Genomic DNA, 20,813 nt, shown 5'->3' with positions numbered 1-20,813 from the left:
GCCTTGATATCAAGTATCCTGACACCTCTAACCCTGTTGTGTTACAGATTAATTGGCATCTTTTTACATACTTTATGAATTTCAATATTGTTTTGATAGTTTAGAAATGAGATGACTGGTATTATGGTTGAAGTTGCATTGAATATATAGATCAATTTTTCATTTTCCAGCATTAATTTTTCCTATCATTATCATGTACAACATTTTATTTTGTTTGTGTGTGTCTACTTCAATTGTCATCAATGTTTCACAATTGCCAGTATCTCTATACTGCCTTGATTCCAACATTAAACTTAATAAAAATTCTAATATTGTTTTAGCATTGACTTTAGGGGCTTTCTTGGGTACATGAACATATATAAACTTTAAAAAGTGATAATTTGACCCTGTGCCAGAATATTTGTATACATTTTATCCAAGTCTAAAATTGGATTGTAAACTAAAACATAATCACAAAGTTGTGCATAAATCAGAAACTCATTTAACAATGTTTCACAAAGATTTCATGAGGAAAATTGAACTCAACATGTCTACAGAAATGAAGACTCATGTAAATGAACAGATGCAATGGTAACTCATGAAAAGGTTATGTTTATAGATGGATACTTTGTCCAATAACCTATAAATTCAATTCAGTAATAATTAACCATATGGCATAGATCTTATATTTTAAAGAATAACAAATTATTCTAAATTTTTTATAGAAGTGTAGGAAAAAAGTTATCGATCTAGTAAAACTAAGAGATTCTAAAAGATCAGGGTAGCAAGAACCGTGTAACATTTTATCTGCATCTAAATGAACCATATTTATAGAAAAGAAAATTTAACAATTTTTTATATCTGTCATACATATGTGAAGATATTGAATAAGTATCTGCGGTATGATAGAAGCCATGGAGCCTACCCACTGAGGCATCTCTCTAGCTCCAAGATGCATATTTATATTTAAAACCACGAAAACACAAAAGAAATATTGTTTATCTTGTATATGTCTGTGTGACAAAGTGTTCAAAGACTGCCAATATTAGCAAGTATTGTCAAGTGTTTCTAATTATGTGGACTATGCCAGTTAGCTATTGCTACATGACAAAAATAAGTAGTGCAACACAAAACAGTTTTACTCATCAACCCAAAATTGGCATGAAGCTTATTTCTCTCAGCTGTTCCTGGGGTCTATTAAAAAGTGCTCACAGTCTGAAGGATGGAAATATCTCAAGGCTTTTTTGGCTCTAATATTAGTGTTATTTCATGCTAGGTTTTAGAATACTCAGATGTAGCCTTTCTGGCAATTGTAAGGCCTTCTGTGCTCAATACTGATGGAATTGTAGGTCTTGCCAAACCTGAAACACTGTTCTAGTATACCTTAGAGTATACCCACTTCATTAAGTAAACTGGATTCTCAAATACTAAAGTATTGCTATTTAAAGATAAAATCAGGAGGGAAATCTGGACAAAAAAGAAAGCAAATAAATTATTCATAAACTCTGAGTTAAAATTTCCATTACTGGGAAGAGACAATATGACCAAAGCAACTCTTATAAAGGACAGCATTTAATTGTGGCTGGCTAACAAAGGTTCATTAGGTTCAAAGGTTATCATTAGGGCAGGAAGCATGGCAATTTCCAGGCAGACATGGTTCTAGATATAGAGGTGAGAGTTCAACATCTTGATCCACAGGCAGCCAGGATGAGTCTGGTATCTTCAGGGAGCTAGGAGGAGGCTCTTTTGTGCAATGGGTGGAGACCATAGCATAGGTTCCAATGCCCTATCAGGCCTCTCCCTTCTCTAGAGCCGCAAATCCAAAAGATTAAGCACATCTTCTCCCACTGAAGCCAGATCAGACATACCTCTGCCATATATGTTCCAGGGGCCTCAGATATCTAAGCATAGGAGGAGACCTCCAAAGTCCAAACTCTTTCTGAATACAGGCCACATCTCTTAACAGTACCACTCGTTATGGGCTAAGCATATTCAAACCACCACAACACCTAATATCCAAAAAAAAAAAAAAATCCCTTCCAAATGTACATAATTCTAAAGATACTTTTATAGGAGATCAAAAGTACATGATAGGGGGTTTTATTGTAACCACATTTGTGACAATGGGGAATTGAAGATGACATAAGTATTTAATCCATTAAGGACTGATTAATATATGACATGATGCAAAATTACATAGCATTTACCAGGTGAGTTAGATAAATGCAAAATATGAGTGTATATAATAAGGCACTGAGAAATACTTTCAACAAACTAACAGATACTAAACAGCCTCTGAGGGTGGGAGGTCAAGGGAACCTCCAGAAAGTACTAGAGACCCTGGAGGTGAGACTCACTGGGACTCATTGGGGGTGACCCTGGCCAAAATGACCAACACTGAAGAGAAGGAATCTTCAGGCCACCACTAGTAGATAGTCCCTCAAGTGGAAAGACAGGGTTATACTACAGTCAAAATTTCTGACTCAGAATTGGTCCTGTCTAAAAAAACTGCAGAGACAAAAATAGACTGAACAAAGGCAGTCCAGTGACCAGCACAACTTGGAATCCATCTCACAGGGATGCACCAAGGCCTGACACTATTACTGGTGATATGATGTGCTTACAGATGGGAGCCTCGCATGGCTGTCCTCTAAGAGTGCCCCACCAGCAGCTGACTGAGACAGAGACAGAGACAGATATTTATACTCAACCATTGGTCTGAAGTCAGAGACTCTTAGGTTGAATTAGGGGAAGGATTGAAGAAGCTGAAAGGGAGAACAACCCCATAGGAAGAGCAACAGACTCAACTAACCCAGACCCCAGAGAACTCCCCAAAACTGAGCCACCAACCAGAAGCATATACAGGCCAATCTGAAGCCCCTGGCATATATATGGCAGAGGTCTGCCTGATCTGGCTACAGTGGGAGAAGATGTGTGTAATCCTCAAAAGACTTGCAGCCCCAGTGAAGAGTGAGGTCTGGTAGAACATGGGGGCACCCTCTCGGAGGCAAGGGGGAGGAGAAATGGGATAAGGAACTGTAGTTGGGGTCCCAAGAGAGCACAATGACTAGAATATACATAAATAAAAAACTTAAAAATAGAAAAATAAAAAATAAAAAGCTATGTTTACTGCAGAGAAATAAGACAAGTCTCATATGAAATGTATCTATTAGAGAACTATGTAGTTTTGTTTGCATAGTTATATACATTTTGTTTAGACTATACGAAGCCAGTTGTGTAGATTGATCAATAGTACATGATGAGATAAAGTCATTATGATATGACCTGTCCTGTTTCAGTGTCTGTTGAAGAACCCGCTGCTGATGTGTTACTCAATGTGCAAAGCCACAGAGTCCTTGGCTTTAATTGGAGTTTCAGAATTTTTGCCCAAATATTTAGAAAATCAGTTTTTGTTATCACCCTCACGTGCCACTCTGCTCACAGGTAGAACTTTTTTGTTACTGTGCTGATTTCAAAATTGTTGTGATATGTATATTTAAGGGTGATATGTACTTTTAAGTAATATGCCACATAAGGAGGAGACACAGAGTGCAGAGTCCAGTGTATGTGACTGTCACTTGCTAAAACTAAAATCAAGCTACATTGTCTCTGCTCTCAAGGCAAAGATAAAATATATATCTATGGCTGCTTATGGTACAAAGAAATGTATTTGCAGAATGTTTAGAACAAAGAGATGTCTGCTTCAGTATTTGGCATGTACATTTTACTCAGATAGGAAGAACATTTACCTATTATTTATACTTGAAGTACATAATAGAGAAATAGACTAAACATTGACATAATGGGAAGAAATTTCAGCATATATTACTTAACTGAAGGTTTCCTTAAATATGAGACACACAAATATTTAAAGGATGAGGCTCCAAAAGACTATCCTCTGTGAACATCAACCAGAGTAAATGCTGGTATCACTGCACTAATTCTAACTGCAATACCATTTCAAGCAAAGGACATACTTTGTAAAAGATCTAATACTTTAAGAATCAGTAAGTGATATATTTCATAGAATCATAAGTGGACCTGTCTCAATACCATTGCTTTAAAATATATAAAAACAAATATCACAGAAAATGAATGACCCTCTTAAGAAAAGTTTGTGTCTCATCCTTTCTTTAATGGTTAGTGTTCTTCAAATCTCAGATTCTAAAGGAACAGAAATTCATTTAAAGGTCTTACAAGTATGTTATGGAAGTGTTATTATTTATATGATTAGTCTAATAGCATCATACATCATTAGAAATATTTTCATTGATTTATATACTTTTTATTATTTATGGTTTGTGTGTATATATGAGCATTGTCTTTCAAAAAACACATATGTGGAAGCCAGTATACAACTTATGGGGGTTCATTCTTTAGTTCTACCATGTGGGTCTCAAGGATTAGTGGCAAGCATCTTTTCTTGTTGAGAGATCTTGAGAGTGCACAAATTATACTCTTTTCTTTTGCTTTATTTAACCAATCGTTAAAGCTTTCAAACTGATCTTGTTGAGATGGGGTGAGATATAGCTGAGAGTTTGTGAACTTGACTTTTTTCTATAGCTGAGCTTCAAGTCTTCCTCCTCCTCCTTTCAGGTGTGCTCTGCCATACCCAGTCTTACTTGGTTTTGATTCAGTTAAAAAAGCTTGTCATTTTCAAGTTTTGTAATATTTTTCAGACTCTCTCTTTATTGAGTTGTTTTTTCTTATCTTGAAATATCTTATTTAACTCACTCATACTGTTTATCTGTTGTATGTTGGTGATTTTCATACTTTTTTATATTTAGATTTTCAGATGAATTCACATGGATAATTATTTACTTTTATATGGTGACCTTTATAATGTGTTGGCTTTTTGTGCTCATGTGACTTTTAATAATTGATTTCTCATGTAATGTCAAATTTATTTACAAAAGTAAAGAAGTGTAATACGATGTCACATAGGTTCTTTGTGAACACAGTTTTAAGACCAAGTTCGCTATGTAAGGAAATAGTAAATCAGAATTTCTTCAAATCTTGAAAGGGAACTTTAAAAGAAGGAAAAACAGAGTGTAGATGCTTCAATTCTCCATAGGACAGGGATCAAAACAATCACAGGCGGTAAAGGGAGTGAGGGACATGGGGGGAGAAGATGGGGAAGGAAAAAAAAGGAGGAAGGGGCAGAATCAGGAGGAAATGACAGGAGAGAAGTATAGGGGACCATGAAATTGACTAGAAAAATATAGCAGTGGGGGATGGGGAAATGGGGGTGGCCACTAGAAAGTTCCTGACTCCAGGGAAGTGAGAGGCTCCCAGGACCCAATGGCGATGACTTTAGCCAAAATACCTAACAAAATGTAGCTACAACCTGTAGAGACCACCTCCAGTAGATATGCACAGCTACTATTTGAAGGCCACCCATGCACCTCAAAAATTTTAACACAGGAATGTTCCTGTCCAATGGAAAGGCATTGACAAAAAATAGAACAGGCTGAAGGAAAGGTTATTCAGAGACTACCCCACCTATGGATCCATCCAGTCTGCTTACATCAAACCCCCACACTATTGATGATGCCAAGAAATGCTCGCTGATAGTAGTCTGATACAGCTGTTCCTTGAGGGGTTCTACCAGCCCCTGACCAAGAGAGATACAGGTACTCACAGCCAACCATCAGACTAAACCCGTAGACTCCAATGGAAGAGCTAGGGGAAGGACTGAAGGAGCTGAAGGGGATTGCATTTCCATACAAAGAACAATATCAAATAACTGGAAACCTAGAGCTCCCAGGGACTAAATCACTAACCAAAAAGTATACATGGAGGGATCTATAGCATCAGATACACATGTATCAGAGGCTGGCCTTACCTGAGATCAGTGGGAGGGAGACCTTTGGTCTTGTGAAGGTTCAATGTTCCAGTGTAGGAGGATGCTAGAGGCTTTGAGACAGGAGTGGTTGAGTGGATAGATGAGCACCCTCATAGAGGAAAAGTGGAGGGAAAAGAGCTGGGATGGAATAGGGGGGCTGTGGAGGGGTAACCTAGAAGGGGGAATATCATTTGAAATGTAAATGAATAAAATGGTTAATAATAAAGAAAACATGAAAGAAAAAAGAAAGGGTGCTCTAACTCTGATCCTTTAAGCAGATGTGTAGGCATCCTAAGTTGTGGGATCAATGGTGACTGGTACTGGAGAGGTAACACTCTTAGGAAGTATGGATGGACCTTGAAATACATTGTTGGTGTTAACACTTATTTGAAATGATTCTGTGTTGGTTGCAGTATCCATTAATTGAAGGGTCTATAGACAGACTGAATGTACTTCATGTTGAAGATCCATAATTTGAAGCATAGCCTTGATTGTGTCACACTTCATCACCAGACTTACCAGCCACATGCCGTCTTCATTGCTACACATTTGCCTGTTATAGAATAGACATATACAATATACAAACCCTCAGAAACTGTAATGCAAGGGGGCTGAAACAGTCCGTTGTACACTAGACCTTGGCTTTGATCCTCAGTTCTTGTGGGACTGAGGAGAGAAAGGAAAGAAGTAAATTTTAAAGTAAGAAGATCAAACATTAAAACTACAAATATTTTAATATAAATGAAATTAGAGAAATGGGGAAAGTAACAGAAAACATCATTCTAGCTAAGATCTCTCTGAATCAACTAGATCTGAAATTCACAATGAACAGGGTGAGGACAGTAGAATGTACTTTCAGATTATTCTTGGTCTTCTCAAATGTCATCAAGCTAGTGGGAACAGAAGCAAGCAATGCCCAACATCTGACAAAATCAGGGTATGTAGAATGTTCTAGAGGGTGTGTACTGTTTGGATTTGGTCCGCAATTCCCTGCACCTGGATATTGATGGTAGAGCAGTGAGTCTGTCCAGCCACATGAGCATAGAGACGGTATATGCTACTCTAGGTTTATCTGCACTTAGGACATTTTATTCTGTTTAATGGATATGAAGACACTGTTGGTGCTAGAGCGAGCTCTTCTCACTGAACACTAAACTTGGGCAGTCTAAGCACCATGCTGAATTGGCATACATCTGCTCTGAAGGCTTTTTGGTTTTTTTCGCAACCTGAGGCACAGGAAACATCCAAGAAGTGGGACTTGCCAGGTACACCTCTCACAGAGGTGAGTGTACACCTCTCAGTAGGTTGTGTCTGAGACACTCACCCAAATTATAACTGTCTCGCCGTCTGGGGCGGCTGTTTACCCAGCTGTGCACTGAAATGTCCACAAGAAGTCTGAGATTCTCCCGAGGAGCCTTGAGACATTGCCAGGATTTCTAGTCTGAGAATGACTGAGTCCCTGACAATAAAACCGCCCCCCAGGAGGCTATATAATTGAGTTTTTGTGAAACTTCCTGTTGTTTCTCTTCCGAAGCTAGCTTGCTTTCCCTCTCCTAGCCTGCTGTTCCTTCAGGCGTTCTGTCTGCAGGATGCAGCCTTCATTCCCTCATCTTGCCTTCCTCTGCCACCTTCTTGCCAAGCTACAGGAAGCTTACCTCCTTTTAAACTGTTGTTTTCAAGGAGCAAAGTTTTCCCTCATCTTGCTCTGTCATTATCCCAAGTCCGTAAAATTTTTAGGTTTTATTTCCTGCGCCGACAACTTCCAGTTCTCACCCACACTTCCTTCCATGACAAATTCCAAGTCTATTCATTTGTTTCCTGTCCATGGATGGACAATTGCTAAGTGTCCCTATACCACCATCTTGAACCTGACCTTGAATTTTATCAATTACATGTTTTATTGCTCACTTTTCTTATTTAGTCTTCTTTTTCACCCAGCACATTTATTTCTTCCTTATTTTTGTTTGTTGCATTTCTATGGATCATTTCATTTGTATGTATTCAAATCCTCAGTAGACTTAATCTGTTGTCTAAGTTGCTATTGGTATTGTATTCTCTACCCATCACATGTACACATACAGTGGTCCACATTTAGTTTACTGTATATGGAAGTTTTTTCTTCTATTTTTCTGTGCCTCAGTTTTCCTTTTTTCCCATATTCTTGTGATGTCCTCTTTCTAAATATCTGTGCTTAAAGAAAAAAAAACTATACCTTATATTAGGTACTATGGAGGTTCGCATCTCAATGAGATGGTTGTTGCAATTCTTATCCTTCAGGTGATTTGAGAGAGCCTGTTATTTTATTAAAGTTTTTTGCAATAAGTCATATATTTAAACCTCTAAATAATAATACCTTTCAATAGCATAATTCCTAAGTGCTATGTAAGTGGGCTAAGTTTCTGGCTTGTATTAGATACCCAGTAATAGCGGAGCAAAGACCCACCACCCCTACCAGAATTCAAGGTCCGGTAGACCTGGAATAACTTCATCCACTTGCATGAGATTGTATATATTATATAGTTTAGATTTATTCAAAAAACATATTTTCTAGGATTTTTGTTTTGGGTTTTTTTGTTTATTTTGTTTTTACTTTGAAAATCTGTGTTTGAGTACAAGAAATGGTATCTATAGGTAATTTTTTAATATTCTCCAAAGGTATTCCTAAACAGTATTTTCTTTTCCCTTTCTTAGGAATTATTTTAGTTCCAGGAGGTGCAATTGGCAATTTTCTGGGAGGTTTCATTGTTTCCAAGTTGAAAATGTCTTGTAGAAGCCAAATGAAATTTATAATAATAACATCTATTATATCACTTCTGCTTTTAATATTAAACATTTCTGTAAAGTGTGAAAGAGTGAAATTTGCTGGAATCACTGACAATTATGACGGGTAAATATGAGTTTGCATATTAGATTTTAAAATCGTAACTAAAGGCATATTTTCCAGACCAGTAATCCAGTAACTTTATATATCTATATAACTCTTAGAATTATTAAGCATGAAAATAAAGTATAATATATAGTTTTACTTTTCATAATAAGAGTACACATCTCATAGTGATATATTTATCATGTACTTATTAGTGATTTATGAGCAAAGCTAGAATTTTGAGTTGGAGTATGCAACAAGTACAAGATGTTACTAGGATATGTAGAATATGTGTAATGTGATTTGACCTTGTATTGAATTGATCTATCTTCTTATAAACATCAAACAATAAATTTAAAGAATATTTGAGCATCTACATGGAATTTAAGATTAAATATTCAAAGTTCAAAGGGCTTGGCAAGAGTCAATATTAAATTTTGTACAACATAAATGACACACATAAATCTAAAGGATTGAGTAAGTGAAATGATAAAAGTAAATAATAGCCCTTTCAACTACAATGGGATAGTATATGACAAACTACTATCCAATCAATGCTACTGGGACTGTCCAAAGGGATATAAAACATGACTGCAACTTGATTTCTTTCACAAATTCATCCATGGGATTTAGAAGGTGATGAATCTGTAGACATAGTAATAATAGATATACTTATAACTGAACAGTAGTAAGTTTATAAAAACATAAAAATTAAAAGCCTTTTATGTGCAAAAACATTTGTTAATCTGGTGAAATGAGTATAATAAGCATTGGAGAAATGTTTGAAAAATGAAAACTCAGAAAGCCTGGAGCTGGATACTTACTGCCATGTCAACTGAAAAATCACTGAACACAAAAATACTAAGACTTAACTGCTTCTTCACTTCAGCAGAAAATAAATGGAAAAGCATCCAATTTCTATCAGTTTGTTTGCCAATTAAAAAATAAGAAGCCCAGCAGGGCGGTGGTGGTGCACACCTTTGATCCCAGCACTTGGGAGGCAGAGGCAGGTGGATTTCTGAGTTTGAGACTAGCCTGGTCTACAGAGTGAGTTCCAGGACAGCCAGGGCTATACAGAGAAACCTTGTCTCAAAAGAAAAAATAAAAAAAACAAAAGAAATAAGAAGCCCAAATTAGTTGCTCAAATATCCAAGGTGAACAAAACATTTATGAATAAAGTAAAATCCTACCCATTTAAATTAATGCCTAAGCAAAGTATTGTAGACACTCATATACTTGAATGTTAAATGTCATAGGCATCATTTCTCTACTAAGTCACTTGAAAACTATTTATAATCTATATACTATCCTTTTGAAATAAAATATTTAAAATGGAATTATCTTTTAAAATACATTTTATTTAAAAAAGAATATATCATTTCCCACTAAGAAAGATTTTCACATACCTCAAAGAGTATACATATGTATATGGGCAAAAAACATCAAGGTATTGGGTTGAGAATATACTCCATTATAAAATAAATCAATGAAACCCAAGTTAGTGAAGTCAAATGCAAGAGATAAATATCTATCATGAAGCCAAACAAGTATGGTGGTATTGTCACAACTACAAATCTTCACAAGATTTAGGACAGCAAGAAGCTACATTATAAATACTTAGAAACTTAATGTATATAAAGCAGGCATTCAAACCTGAGAGGAATGTTACATGTTTCAAAAATATATCCTAAGAAAATCTACATATCCAACTGAACTCATAATTTGATACAGCTTTACATAATTCTCCAGTAGGCAAGAGATCAATAGACATACAATGAATCTTGTCATGACATAAGAAACTTGACTGCTGAATTATGAGAATTATGTATGTTTTGCTTACAAATTTTCAAAATTTATTTCATTCTTAAAACACTATTTTTTCTCAACTTTGATATCAACCTCCTATAAGACATGTTGATTATAGATTGCTGGCTCCTATCCTTGGAATTTCTAATATAACATCTGAGATTTTTTTAAGTTCACAGGCAATTGGTGATGCTACTAGCACAAGGGACAAAATTTCAAACTAGTAGTTTGAAGAGATTGATTTGGATACCTGTGAGCAAGGTGAACTAAATCAGTATCATGGGAGCTGCTACAGGTCCTGAGATCTATAGAGTTTTGCTTTGCTTTGCTTTGCTTTGCTTTCATTATTCAGAACCAAGTAATTTCTCAACAGGAACAAATTAGTAGAAATGAAAAAGGGATGTACCAGAAAAAAAATGAAACTTAAAAATACAGAAAGGAATACTTTTTTGAGAATCTTTATTTATGCGTATGCATGAGTATATACATGTGAGGGTGCCTATAGCCTAAAGAAGGTGTCAGACTCAAAAAGAGCTGGAACTCCAGGCATACTCTTAATTCCATACAATACAGGAATACCTGGTCCCAAGAAACTAAACTTTGGTTCTTTAGAAAAAAGTGCAACAAGTACTCTTTAACTCCTGAGCCATTTCTCTAGACCCCCCAAAATTAGTGTAATACAGCATTACTTCTGTGAAAAATAAATAAGCAAATGACTGCCTGCCCTTCAACTAAACTAGAAAATCAAAGAAACTGAAGTTAATAAAATTAGGGATCAAAGAGACTCATTACAACAGACACCGTAAAGGGCAGGGCAGAAAGAACTAAATGCAGGTATGTTGAATTAATCATATAATTATGAAAAAGATAATATTTTTAACTGTATTTTCAAAAAGGAAATGAAATAAAATTCTCAAGAATAAATTTAACCAAAGAAGTAAATTACTGCACTGAAAATTATAGTTAGATAGTAAGTTCAAGGCTAACCCATACTAAATTTTTAAAAAGAAAATAAAAATAAAATCATAAAACCCTGTTTAATAAACTAAAAGACAGACACAGTGAAATCATGGCTCCTTGAGGCTAGATAATTGTGGAAATGATAAGTGGGTGGAGAAAAAATGCTAACGGACACATTTGTATATGAGAAATGACTTTTAATATGTATAACACAATAATATAATCATGGTTAATAACTTACATATTTTAAAGTAGGTAGCAAAGAGAACTTTGATTATTTCAAAATACAAAGAAATTACAAATGCTTAAGGAGATAAAAATGCCAAAATTTAATCTCAGAATTGAATATTATATTAATGATTTTATTCATATACATCATATATATAATCAACCAAGAATCATCAGGAAAATCAGATTAAGAGATAAAAATCAATAGATAATCATACTAAACAAACTAAAACTGAAATGGAAATTCTTAAGGTGGGCAAAAAATTAACAACTTGATAAAATTCAACATCTACTCAACATCTGTAACTTTCTGACATGAAAAAATGTACCATAGCACATGGGAAACTTGAAAGAAAGGGAGGGACTGCCATAAATTGGAGGTCAATCTTGGCTATATTGTGAGATTAGGTTGGTCTGTAGGGGAAGAATCTGTCACACAGGGGGAAAAAAAAGAAGAAAAACAGAGAGGGTGGAAGGAATAAAAAAGAAAGGGAGGACAGAGAAAGGGAAGAAGAGGAGGACAAGGAGGAGGAGGAGGAAGAGAGGAGAAAGAAAGAAAGAAAGAGAGAAAGAAAGAAAGGAGAGAGAAACAAAGAAGGAAAGAAAGAAACAAAGAAGAAGAATTACAAAGGGTTAAAGAAAATCTTTGAAGTAGGGGAAAGGAACCCATTGTAGGTTAAGATTTTGCTTGTTCACATGACTGTAGTGACAATTTCACTATAGCATAAAATAAATCAAATGGTACATTTTTACTATTTATTTATTTTTAGGTTTTGTGTTTGAATGTTCTCCTACTTGTATGTATACATACTACACCCATGCCTGGCACTTGCAGAGACTGTAGAGGGCAGAAGATTCTCTACTATTGGAATGACAAAGGGTTGGGAGCTGCCATGATGAAGTTGGGAATAATATTTTGGTCCTCTGGAAGAGCAGGAAGTGCTCTTAAGAGCGAAGTAATCTCTCCAGGACTGTCCTGTGTTATACTCTTAAATATGCCTTTTATTATGTTTTTATACCTTAGTAAATCTGTTAATATTTCAATAAGCATACTTATGAATTTTATTGATATCCTGATGTATGCACTAAATTGAAATGTAAGTGCTATAATTTTATTTAATCTCAATTTAACAGAACAGGCAGTTTCGGAAACCTCACAGCTCCATGCAATGCACACTGTGGTTGTTCAAGTTCCATCTATTCTTCTGTATGTGGAAGAGATGATATTGAATATTTCTCTCCATGCTTTGCAGGCTGCCTTACTTCTAAAAAGCTATACTATGAAAAGGTAAATTTTCTTACGCTTCTTCTTCACCAATAGCATGCTCAATTTGTAGACAGTGACTAGATTTTATTCCTGTCTCTCTAAAATTTTGCTTTTATATTTCCCATATTTTCTTATTCCAATAACATGGAAAGAAATCCTACTTTGTGTTTTCACTGAGAGCTGTTTTCAGCAGCACTCAATGAAATGTCAAACATAATTTTTCACACACCAAAGTGTTTACCAGTGCTCTCTGTGAGTCATCTTTGCTTCAAATGTGTCTTGTGATGAGATTGAAAATGCACACTCTGCAGTTTCCTTCTGTTTCCCATTTCTGCTCCATGGTAACTCGGATATGGATATCATTTCTAAGTGTGTGGGGAGGTTGAATACAATCCTCTACTGCTGAGCTATATCCCCAGTCCCTAATTCTTTGTGCACCAGATCTTAGTGTATGTACAAGGCTTTTACAAAATATATGACATTCTAGAAAACCAAGCTGTACAGAACTCATGTGAATTGCAGAAATATAACTTAACTGAGTTGCATCTGCTTTCTGTTTTAAAGAACCACGCACTGACTTTACGACAGCATAGTGTAGTTACACACCTTTGGGGACTAACATGAATTTTTTATTCTCTGGACTGCTAAGACCACCCAGAGGTTTTTTTCCTAGTACTTCTGCTGTACAGAGCAATTACAAAACTACTACTTGTCTAAGTTTACAGAATTATTTTTCATTTTGTGTGTACACATGTTTTGATGCATGTATGTATGTATGTGTGAAACACATGTGCACAAGTATAAGAGCATTAAACATTAAAATGAAGTTCTGGTCAGAGGACAATCTCTGATGTTGTTCCCCAGGATCAGTCCACCTTGATCTTTGAGGCAGTCTTTCACAGGCCTGGAGATCCTCCACATAGGCTAGGGTCCCTGGCCCCGAAGAGCCCCAGAGAACCATACATTTCGGTCTCTGCAGCAGTGGGGTTACAAATTCAACACCACACTTGAATTCTTATGTAGATGCTGGGGATAAAATCCATCCCTACCCCGACTTCTGTAAATGTCCACCATGCCACAATACATCAAATGTACGTTTAATGAGAGGCTAAGCACAGTATCTTTCGTAAACTACTTTCCTCTGTGGGGAATCCTGTTTAGAAACATTCATCTCATGAAATCCTTTATAATTATTTTTTATTTCTACAAGGAAATTAATTCATAATGTGTGTCAAATATAAAAGGACTCCACAAAATTGTCACACATCATGTATGACAGCGTTCAACTTAAAAATGAAAAGTTTCGCCAGGCAGTGGTGGTGCACGCCTTTAGTCCCAGCACTTGGGAGGCAGAGGCAGGCGTATTTCTGAGTTCAAGGCTAGCCTGGTCTACAGAGTGAGTTCCAGGACAGCCAGGGCTACACAGAGAAACCCTGTCTCAAAAAAACCAAAAAACAAGAAAAGAAAAAACAAAATGAAAAGTTTCAAGTGAAGGGTGTAGCTGCCAGAAGTTGTACAGAAAGACAATAATCTTAGATGGAAACAACAGCATTTAAGTCAGACGAACAAAAACAAAAACTGCTTAGAGAAATCTTATATGGAAGGAACTAAAGACTGTACAGAGAAAGCACTAACTTTCAAATGAGAAAGAACCGAAATGACAGAATCATTTTGAACAACGAAGGAGAAAATGAAAGATATATGTCTTTTTTTCATATTAGTAATCTGCATTTGGGTCTCTTTGAGACCACAATTTATGCTTCTAAAAATGCTCGCATTTTTTTCATGTATTTCTATTATAAAAACCCTGGGACTTTTCTTTGTGATCTTGCCCCTTTGACTGGTTCTTCCTGTTAGCTGATGCAGCTCTGAGTATAAGATAGCAAGGCTGAGAACTTCTGTCAGCAACTTCTTTAGTTTTGCAGTCATCTCATTCCCATCACCCATGGAGGAGCCAGTTTAACACATCCAAAGCATGAAGGAATCTTATAGATAACAAAGGATGGTGACAACTTCTGTCAGAGCTCATTGCAAAGTGAGTCAGAGTATTGCAAATCACATTTGTATCTCAGATTGGACAGAAAATGAAAAATAATAAATGAACTTGTTTTTACATTTGAATTTGTAACATGATCCTACAAGAAGGTATGGTGTATCCTACATACGAAATAGATATCATAAGACATACAAATGTAAAGAGAATCATAGAGGATTCTAATGAGGGAGATGGTAGATGCAAGAAGCTGTTAGTGTATTTCTCATTCATCAAAATGAATAATATGTGAAGTATAATGGGTATTTTAAAATAAATTGGGATTTCTCTTGGGATAACACAAAGATTAATATGTCTTTTTTAATAAACAGAAAGGAGCTATTAGAATCTCCTTCACCTGAAATATTTTTAAACTATTTATCCTGTTTTTAACATCCTTTTTATTCATTTTATTTAGTATGTCATGTATGTGTGTATGTGTAATCTAGAAGTTGGTGGTAAATGTCTTCCTCACTTGCTCTCTGCCTTAAAATTTGAGACGGGGTCTCTCATTGAATCTGGATCTCATCCCTTTGTTTAGGTTAGGTGGCCAGTTATCGCCTTTCTCATTTCCCCAACCCAGAGCTAGGGGACTAGATTCCCTTTTCCCCTGGGTATTGACTATTCAAATTTGGTTCTTCCTGGTGCATGGCAAGCATTCTATTGAATGAGTCCTTTCCCAAGCTCTATTTCCTGATTCTGTTTATTTTTTGTAGGCATGCATAAGTTTTATTTTTTAATTTTTTTAAATAGAAAATATTTTTTCATTCAATATATACTAAGTAGAATTCTACTTCCAACTTATCCTAGATCCTCCCTATATCACTACCCATTCAAACCCACAACCTTTAAATCAGGATAATAATAATAATAATAATAATAATAATAATAATAATAATAATAATATATTTTAAAAGCCAGAGTAGGGCAAAAAATAGAAAAGGAAAACATAAAAAAAACATATAGATGCTAAGAGACACACATTTCACATTCACAGAAAAGCCTGAAAAATAAAATTGAAAATTATATAAGCAAATTACCTGCAGTTAGTAAATAAATAAATAAATAAATACCCCAGACAAATCATTGTGAGACAAACAGAAAGGCAGAAAGACAGACAGACATGCAGACATACTGAAGGACAGACAGACAGGCAAGTAGGCAAGCAGATGGATGAACAGACAGACAGACAGACAGGCAGGCAGGCAGACAGAGAGATATTGTATTTGAGTTTGCTTTGTACTATTCAGAAATTGATGGGCATGCAGCCTGTGCTTGAAAGTAGTTTTAGTTCCCAGTGAGACTTGATTAAAGAAAACTGTTTTTCATTTACAAGTGACTGTCAAGTGGAGATCATTTCTATGTTAAGGATAAGGGCTTGCATCTGCTTCCCCTCTTAGAGCTGGTAACCCAGTAACGCCCAGAGCTGTACATACTGCTAGTCTTTGTGAGGTCATATGTGTATCAATCCTGTTGTGTCTTTAAGTCCTTGTTTCCTTGGCGTCTTCCATCTCCTCTGGCTATGAAAAATCCTCCTTCCTCCTCTTCTGAAGTGTCCTTTGAACCCTTACACAGGGGAATTTGACAGAAACATCCCATTTAAGAGTGATGTTCTAAGAGCTCTCACTTTCTGCAGTTAGGAGTCTCATCATTTGTTCCATTCTGCTAGAACAGGTGGAAGCTTCTCTGATAATGACCAAATAAGACACTGATCTATGTGTATAAAAGAATTGTCATTAGAAGTCATTTTATGGCTATATTTTGTTAACAAAACAGTAGTATTAGGTTTTCCCCTGGGCCCATGGCCTATGTGGTCATTTTTCTTAGCCACTAAGAAGTGTTGGGCATTGGTTCCATCTCATAGCGTTTCCTTAAATCCAGGCAGATATGTGTTGGTTACTATAACAACATTTGGGCCACTGTGCAATCAATATACTTTCAGGAAGACGATCATTGTAGATCACAGCTTTTGCAGATGTGTTTGATGCTTACAATTTTCTTCTGTAGAATGCAGAGTACCTTGCAGTATCTTACATATGAACACTAGTTGGTAGGGGTGAAGGCTCTATGTAGGCATCAGCAAAACTTCTTCAAATTCAGTCACAGAGTTATGTAAGTGTTGTTTCAGCAAGAAGGCCTTACCATTAGTTGGGGAAACCAAACTATATCCTTGGCAATGGACTGAGCTACTTGGGAGTTTCCATGGACCTCTCTGGCCAACCATTTCAGAAATAACTGATTCTCGGGTTTCATTTAGTGGGCAAGAATATGTACTTTGTGCTTTCTCTCCCCTGTTTGGTGATTCTATTGAATTTATTTCACATCTGTATATATGTTAAGAAGCTTCTACGGTAATTAGGCTTGCACACAATCTTTCAAATGCCCTAAGTATTAATTGTCCTTCCCCACATCGCTGCTTCCTTATTTCTCCCATCTCCCTTTTCCCAGTTGATCCTTCCATCCTAGTCCCCCACCCACTCCTGTTAACCCATACCTAACTATTCTGTTTCCCCCTCTTAGGGAGATCCAACCCTCCTCCAAGTCCCTGACTCTACATCTAACTTTGTGATTCCATGGAGTGTAGTTTGCTTACTATTGACTTAAAGGGAATTATGCATATGTAAGGAAATCCATAACATATTCTTCTTTTGGGGGTCTGCAGTATCTGACTTCTTCTTCTTCTTCTCCTTCTCCTTCTCCTCCTCCTTTTCTTCCTCCTCCTCCTCCTCCTTCTTCTCCTCTCCTCCTCCATACTCCTCTTCCTCAGCTGAATAATATTCCATTGTGTAAAAATACCAAGGTAACATGTTTTATTTATCTATTGATCTGTTGATGGACATTTATGTGCCCCTAATTTCTGGTTCTTTTGAATAGATCAGTAATGAACATTGTTGAACAAGAGTCTCTGTAGTATGATTTGGATTCCTTTAGGTATATGCCCAATATTTGAATAACTATTTCTCATGGTAGATCTATTAAGAGATTCTTGAGGAACTCCCATATGGAATTACATAGTAGAATTTTATAGTCCTACCTGTTCATATACTTTAAATGGCATATGCTATTACTGTTTCTTCTTTACAGTCAAGATTTGCACATCTTGTACTGTTTTTATGCTTTTTCATGGTATGGTTTTCTTTCTGCCTGAAAATTTCTCCATCATTTCAGAGAACTTTTAAGTGGTCATGGGATATAGTAGGTTTGCCCCAAGCAATTAAAAGACACAATTTTAGACTTTCTGATTCTGTGACAAATACCCAAGGAAAACAATAGGAAGAAACAAAGTCTGTGGGGTGGGGGATGCCTAAGGCTCTCCTAACCTTACTGCACTCAGAAAGGAGGGAGGAACAGAAGGGTGTGCCTGCACTGAGTGAGAGCTTTCACTTTTGTTTCTTTCTAGACCCCTCCTACTAGGAACCAGTTCTCACATTCAAGTCCACTAAGCAAGCTCTGGAACCGACCTCACGTATTCACAAGCTAAACTATTGATGAAAAGTCATCATCACTAAGCTCTATTGTTATCTTCTGTCTGTCTCTAGATGCTTTTAGAATTTTCTCATTGTTATATGCTATCTGTAGTTTCACTTCACTTGGATATAATTTTCACTTTATTTATTGATTGACTGATTGATTGATCTGGAGGATTCAATAACATCTTGAGTCTGGATGAATGTTTGACATTTTTATCCTATCCCCACTTAGCAAATTAGCAATACATTTGTGTCTTAAATAACATTAGTCATGACCTTCCAATTCTAAGTTCAGAACTCAAGAGATAGCATGACTTACTTGTATAGAAAGAAATCAGGGTGTGTCTATACTCTGCTCTTTCTAGAAGCCCAAGAAGGAATGACTTATAAGCACATCTATATTTCATTGAGCTTGAAAGAAATGAAATATGTATTTCTTCGCTAGCTCTCTTCAGAAGCAGTTTTGACTATTATGGACTACTCAAATTCTTGAAGAGATGAACCCTTTCCCTCAAGGCCAACAAAATAGGATCTTATGTTGCCTGCTTGAAATTCTGGCATCAGGAAAAACCTGGTATGGTCTGAAGCTCACCTCGGCAGGTGAGGCTTATTCAAAGTAGCTTCTTTTTTCATTACACTTGTAATACAGTTTAGAAAGGGAACTAAAAGCCATAGATTCTTTGCCCGGGGTACTATACAGTTATGTATGAGTTATGCATGTATGGAAGAAACCATCACAGCCACCTTGAATTACTTCCTAACACAGACAAAAGGGGACTTTTCTACACTGTCGCATACCCTTTAGTATTCCCTATACGTTTCATCTCTTTTCTTGTGTTTAAATGCAATTATTTCTATTGATCTGTTTTCCAGTCATTAATTGATCCTTAATTCTATAGTGATTCCTCTGCAATTACACCAAAATTTTAATTTCACCTTTATGGTCTATAAAAGTAAGTAGTATTTGCCTGACTTAATTGTTTTGGAGGCTGACAGCTGAGTAAGCTCAGGATTTCTGAACTAGAGCTGGACCAGCTCACGTGTTCTGTCCCAAACTCCTCTCCAAGTTGATTTAATCTGGCTACTTTCAACTTCTGGATTACTTTGCCTGGCCTCATACTAACATTGCCATTCTAGTCTTCTGGTTCCTTCTCATTCTCTGGCTCTTTCTGTCTTCACCTGGACCTGTATATGTAAAATTGTCCAGGTAAAAACTGACACACACACACACACACCACATCTCCTCTTCCCAAGGTGCTCTTCTATGTCTCTCTTTCCTCTCTGCACTCATAGGAGGTGGGAGCGTCCTATCTCTGACTCATCCTGTCAAATATTACTTTGTCTGCCTCTCAATTAGATATTGTTATTGGGATTAAGATGTATGCTGAAGGTTTGTCTGTATTCCAGCCAAAGGAAATAAAGGTGTGTGGTGTGTTTCCATGGCAGCCAGATCGCACAGACCTAGTACTTTGGATGGTAGCCCTTGCCAGAGAAATCATGTTGTTAGATTAAAATTACTCTACAATGATCCCATGATATCACAGAATATAAATATCTAGCAATGTTATAAATACTTTGTTCTCTTTCTGGTAGTTTCTAATATTCGGTTTTCTGACAACTAACTCCATCAACCATGTCAAATAAGACTTTGCTAATAATTACTGTTTATGACTTCATTTTAAGACCATTTTACTTCTTATTTTGAATTGCTTGTAATAACATCAAGTTATTAGTATCATACATGAGAAAGATTGCTTAATTGCATAATTTCTAATTATTTTCTTGTTTGTGTTTCATTTCTGAGGCTCTGTTATGTGTATGGCACACCGTTATGTCTTATTAATGGATAATTTTTTCTTCATAATATATTCCTTTACATGACTGGTAACTAGTTTCGATGATTTTAGATTCTTAATGTTAACTTTTGTTTTATGATTATATCTGATTTATCTTCCATGTATCTGTATCTTCATGTTTGATGTGTTATGGCTATTGCTTCTCTTACCTAACACTTGCATATATCTTTAAACTGCAATTTCAACTCTTAGGTTAATATTTAATATATTTTATATAGAATTTTAATCTGGCTTCATTTTATTAGTATTAATTTTTCAAATAAAAATATTTACTCATAAATAAAAGAAAAATCCCACACATTGATTAAGTTAGCTACTCAAACAAACAATTGCCTAGTCCCAAATTCTTTTTTATTGTTGGAATTAAATATATTTTGCTGCTTCATTTCAATGGCAGTTTTATAACCCATCTTCTATATTTTATTTTTTTGCCAGATTTTTTATTAGATATTTTCTTTATTTACATGTAAATTTCTCCATTCCCAGTTTCCCCTCAAAAAAACA

At 35.9% G+C, this 20,813-nt stretch overlaps 1 protein-coding gene across 2 annotated transcripts in view; it reads left to right on the top strand.

The window, feature by feature from the left end:
* Slco6a1 (solute carrier organic anion transporter family member 6A1) overlaps positions 1-20,813 on the top strand; it is a 70,879-nt gene that overhangs the window by 30,142 nt on the left and 19,924 nt on the right. For both annotated transcript variants that reach the window (XR_004118026.1, XM_031368531.1), the window contains exons 7-9: positions 3,279-3,423; positions 8,516-8,711; positions 12,819-12,972. Coding sequence is in view for 1 of the 2 variants with exons in the window: in XM_031368531.1 (XP_031224391.1) it covers positions 3,279-3,423; positions 8,516-8,711; positions 12,819-12,972 (495 nt within the window). In the remaining variant the exon portion in view is untranslated. The remainder of the gene's footprint in view (positions 1-3,278; positions 3,424-8,515; positions 8,712-12,818; positions 12,973-20,813) is intronic.

The sequence above is a fragment of the Mastomys coucha genome, unplaced genomic scaffold, assembly GCF_008632895.1.
Source record: "Mastomys coucha isolate ucsf_1 unplaced genomic scaffold, UCSF_Mcou_1 pScaffold14, whole genome shotgun sequence".
NCBI lineage: Eukaryota > Metazoa > Chordata > Mammalia > Rodentia > Muridae > Mastomys > Mastomys coucha.
Note: the sequence above shows the minus strand (reverse complement) of the source record. Positions and strands in the feature narration are given on the sequence as shown.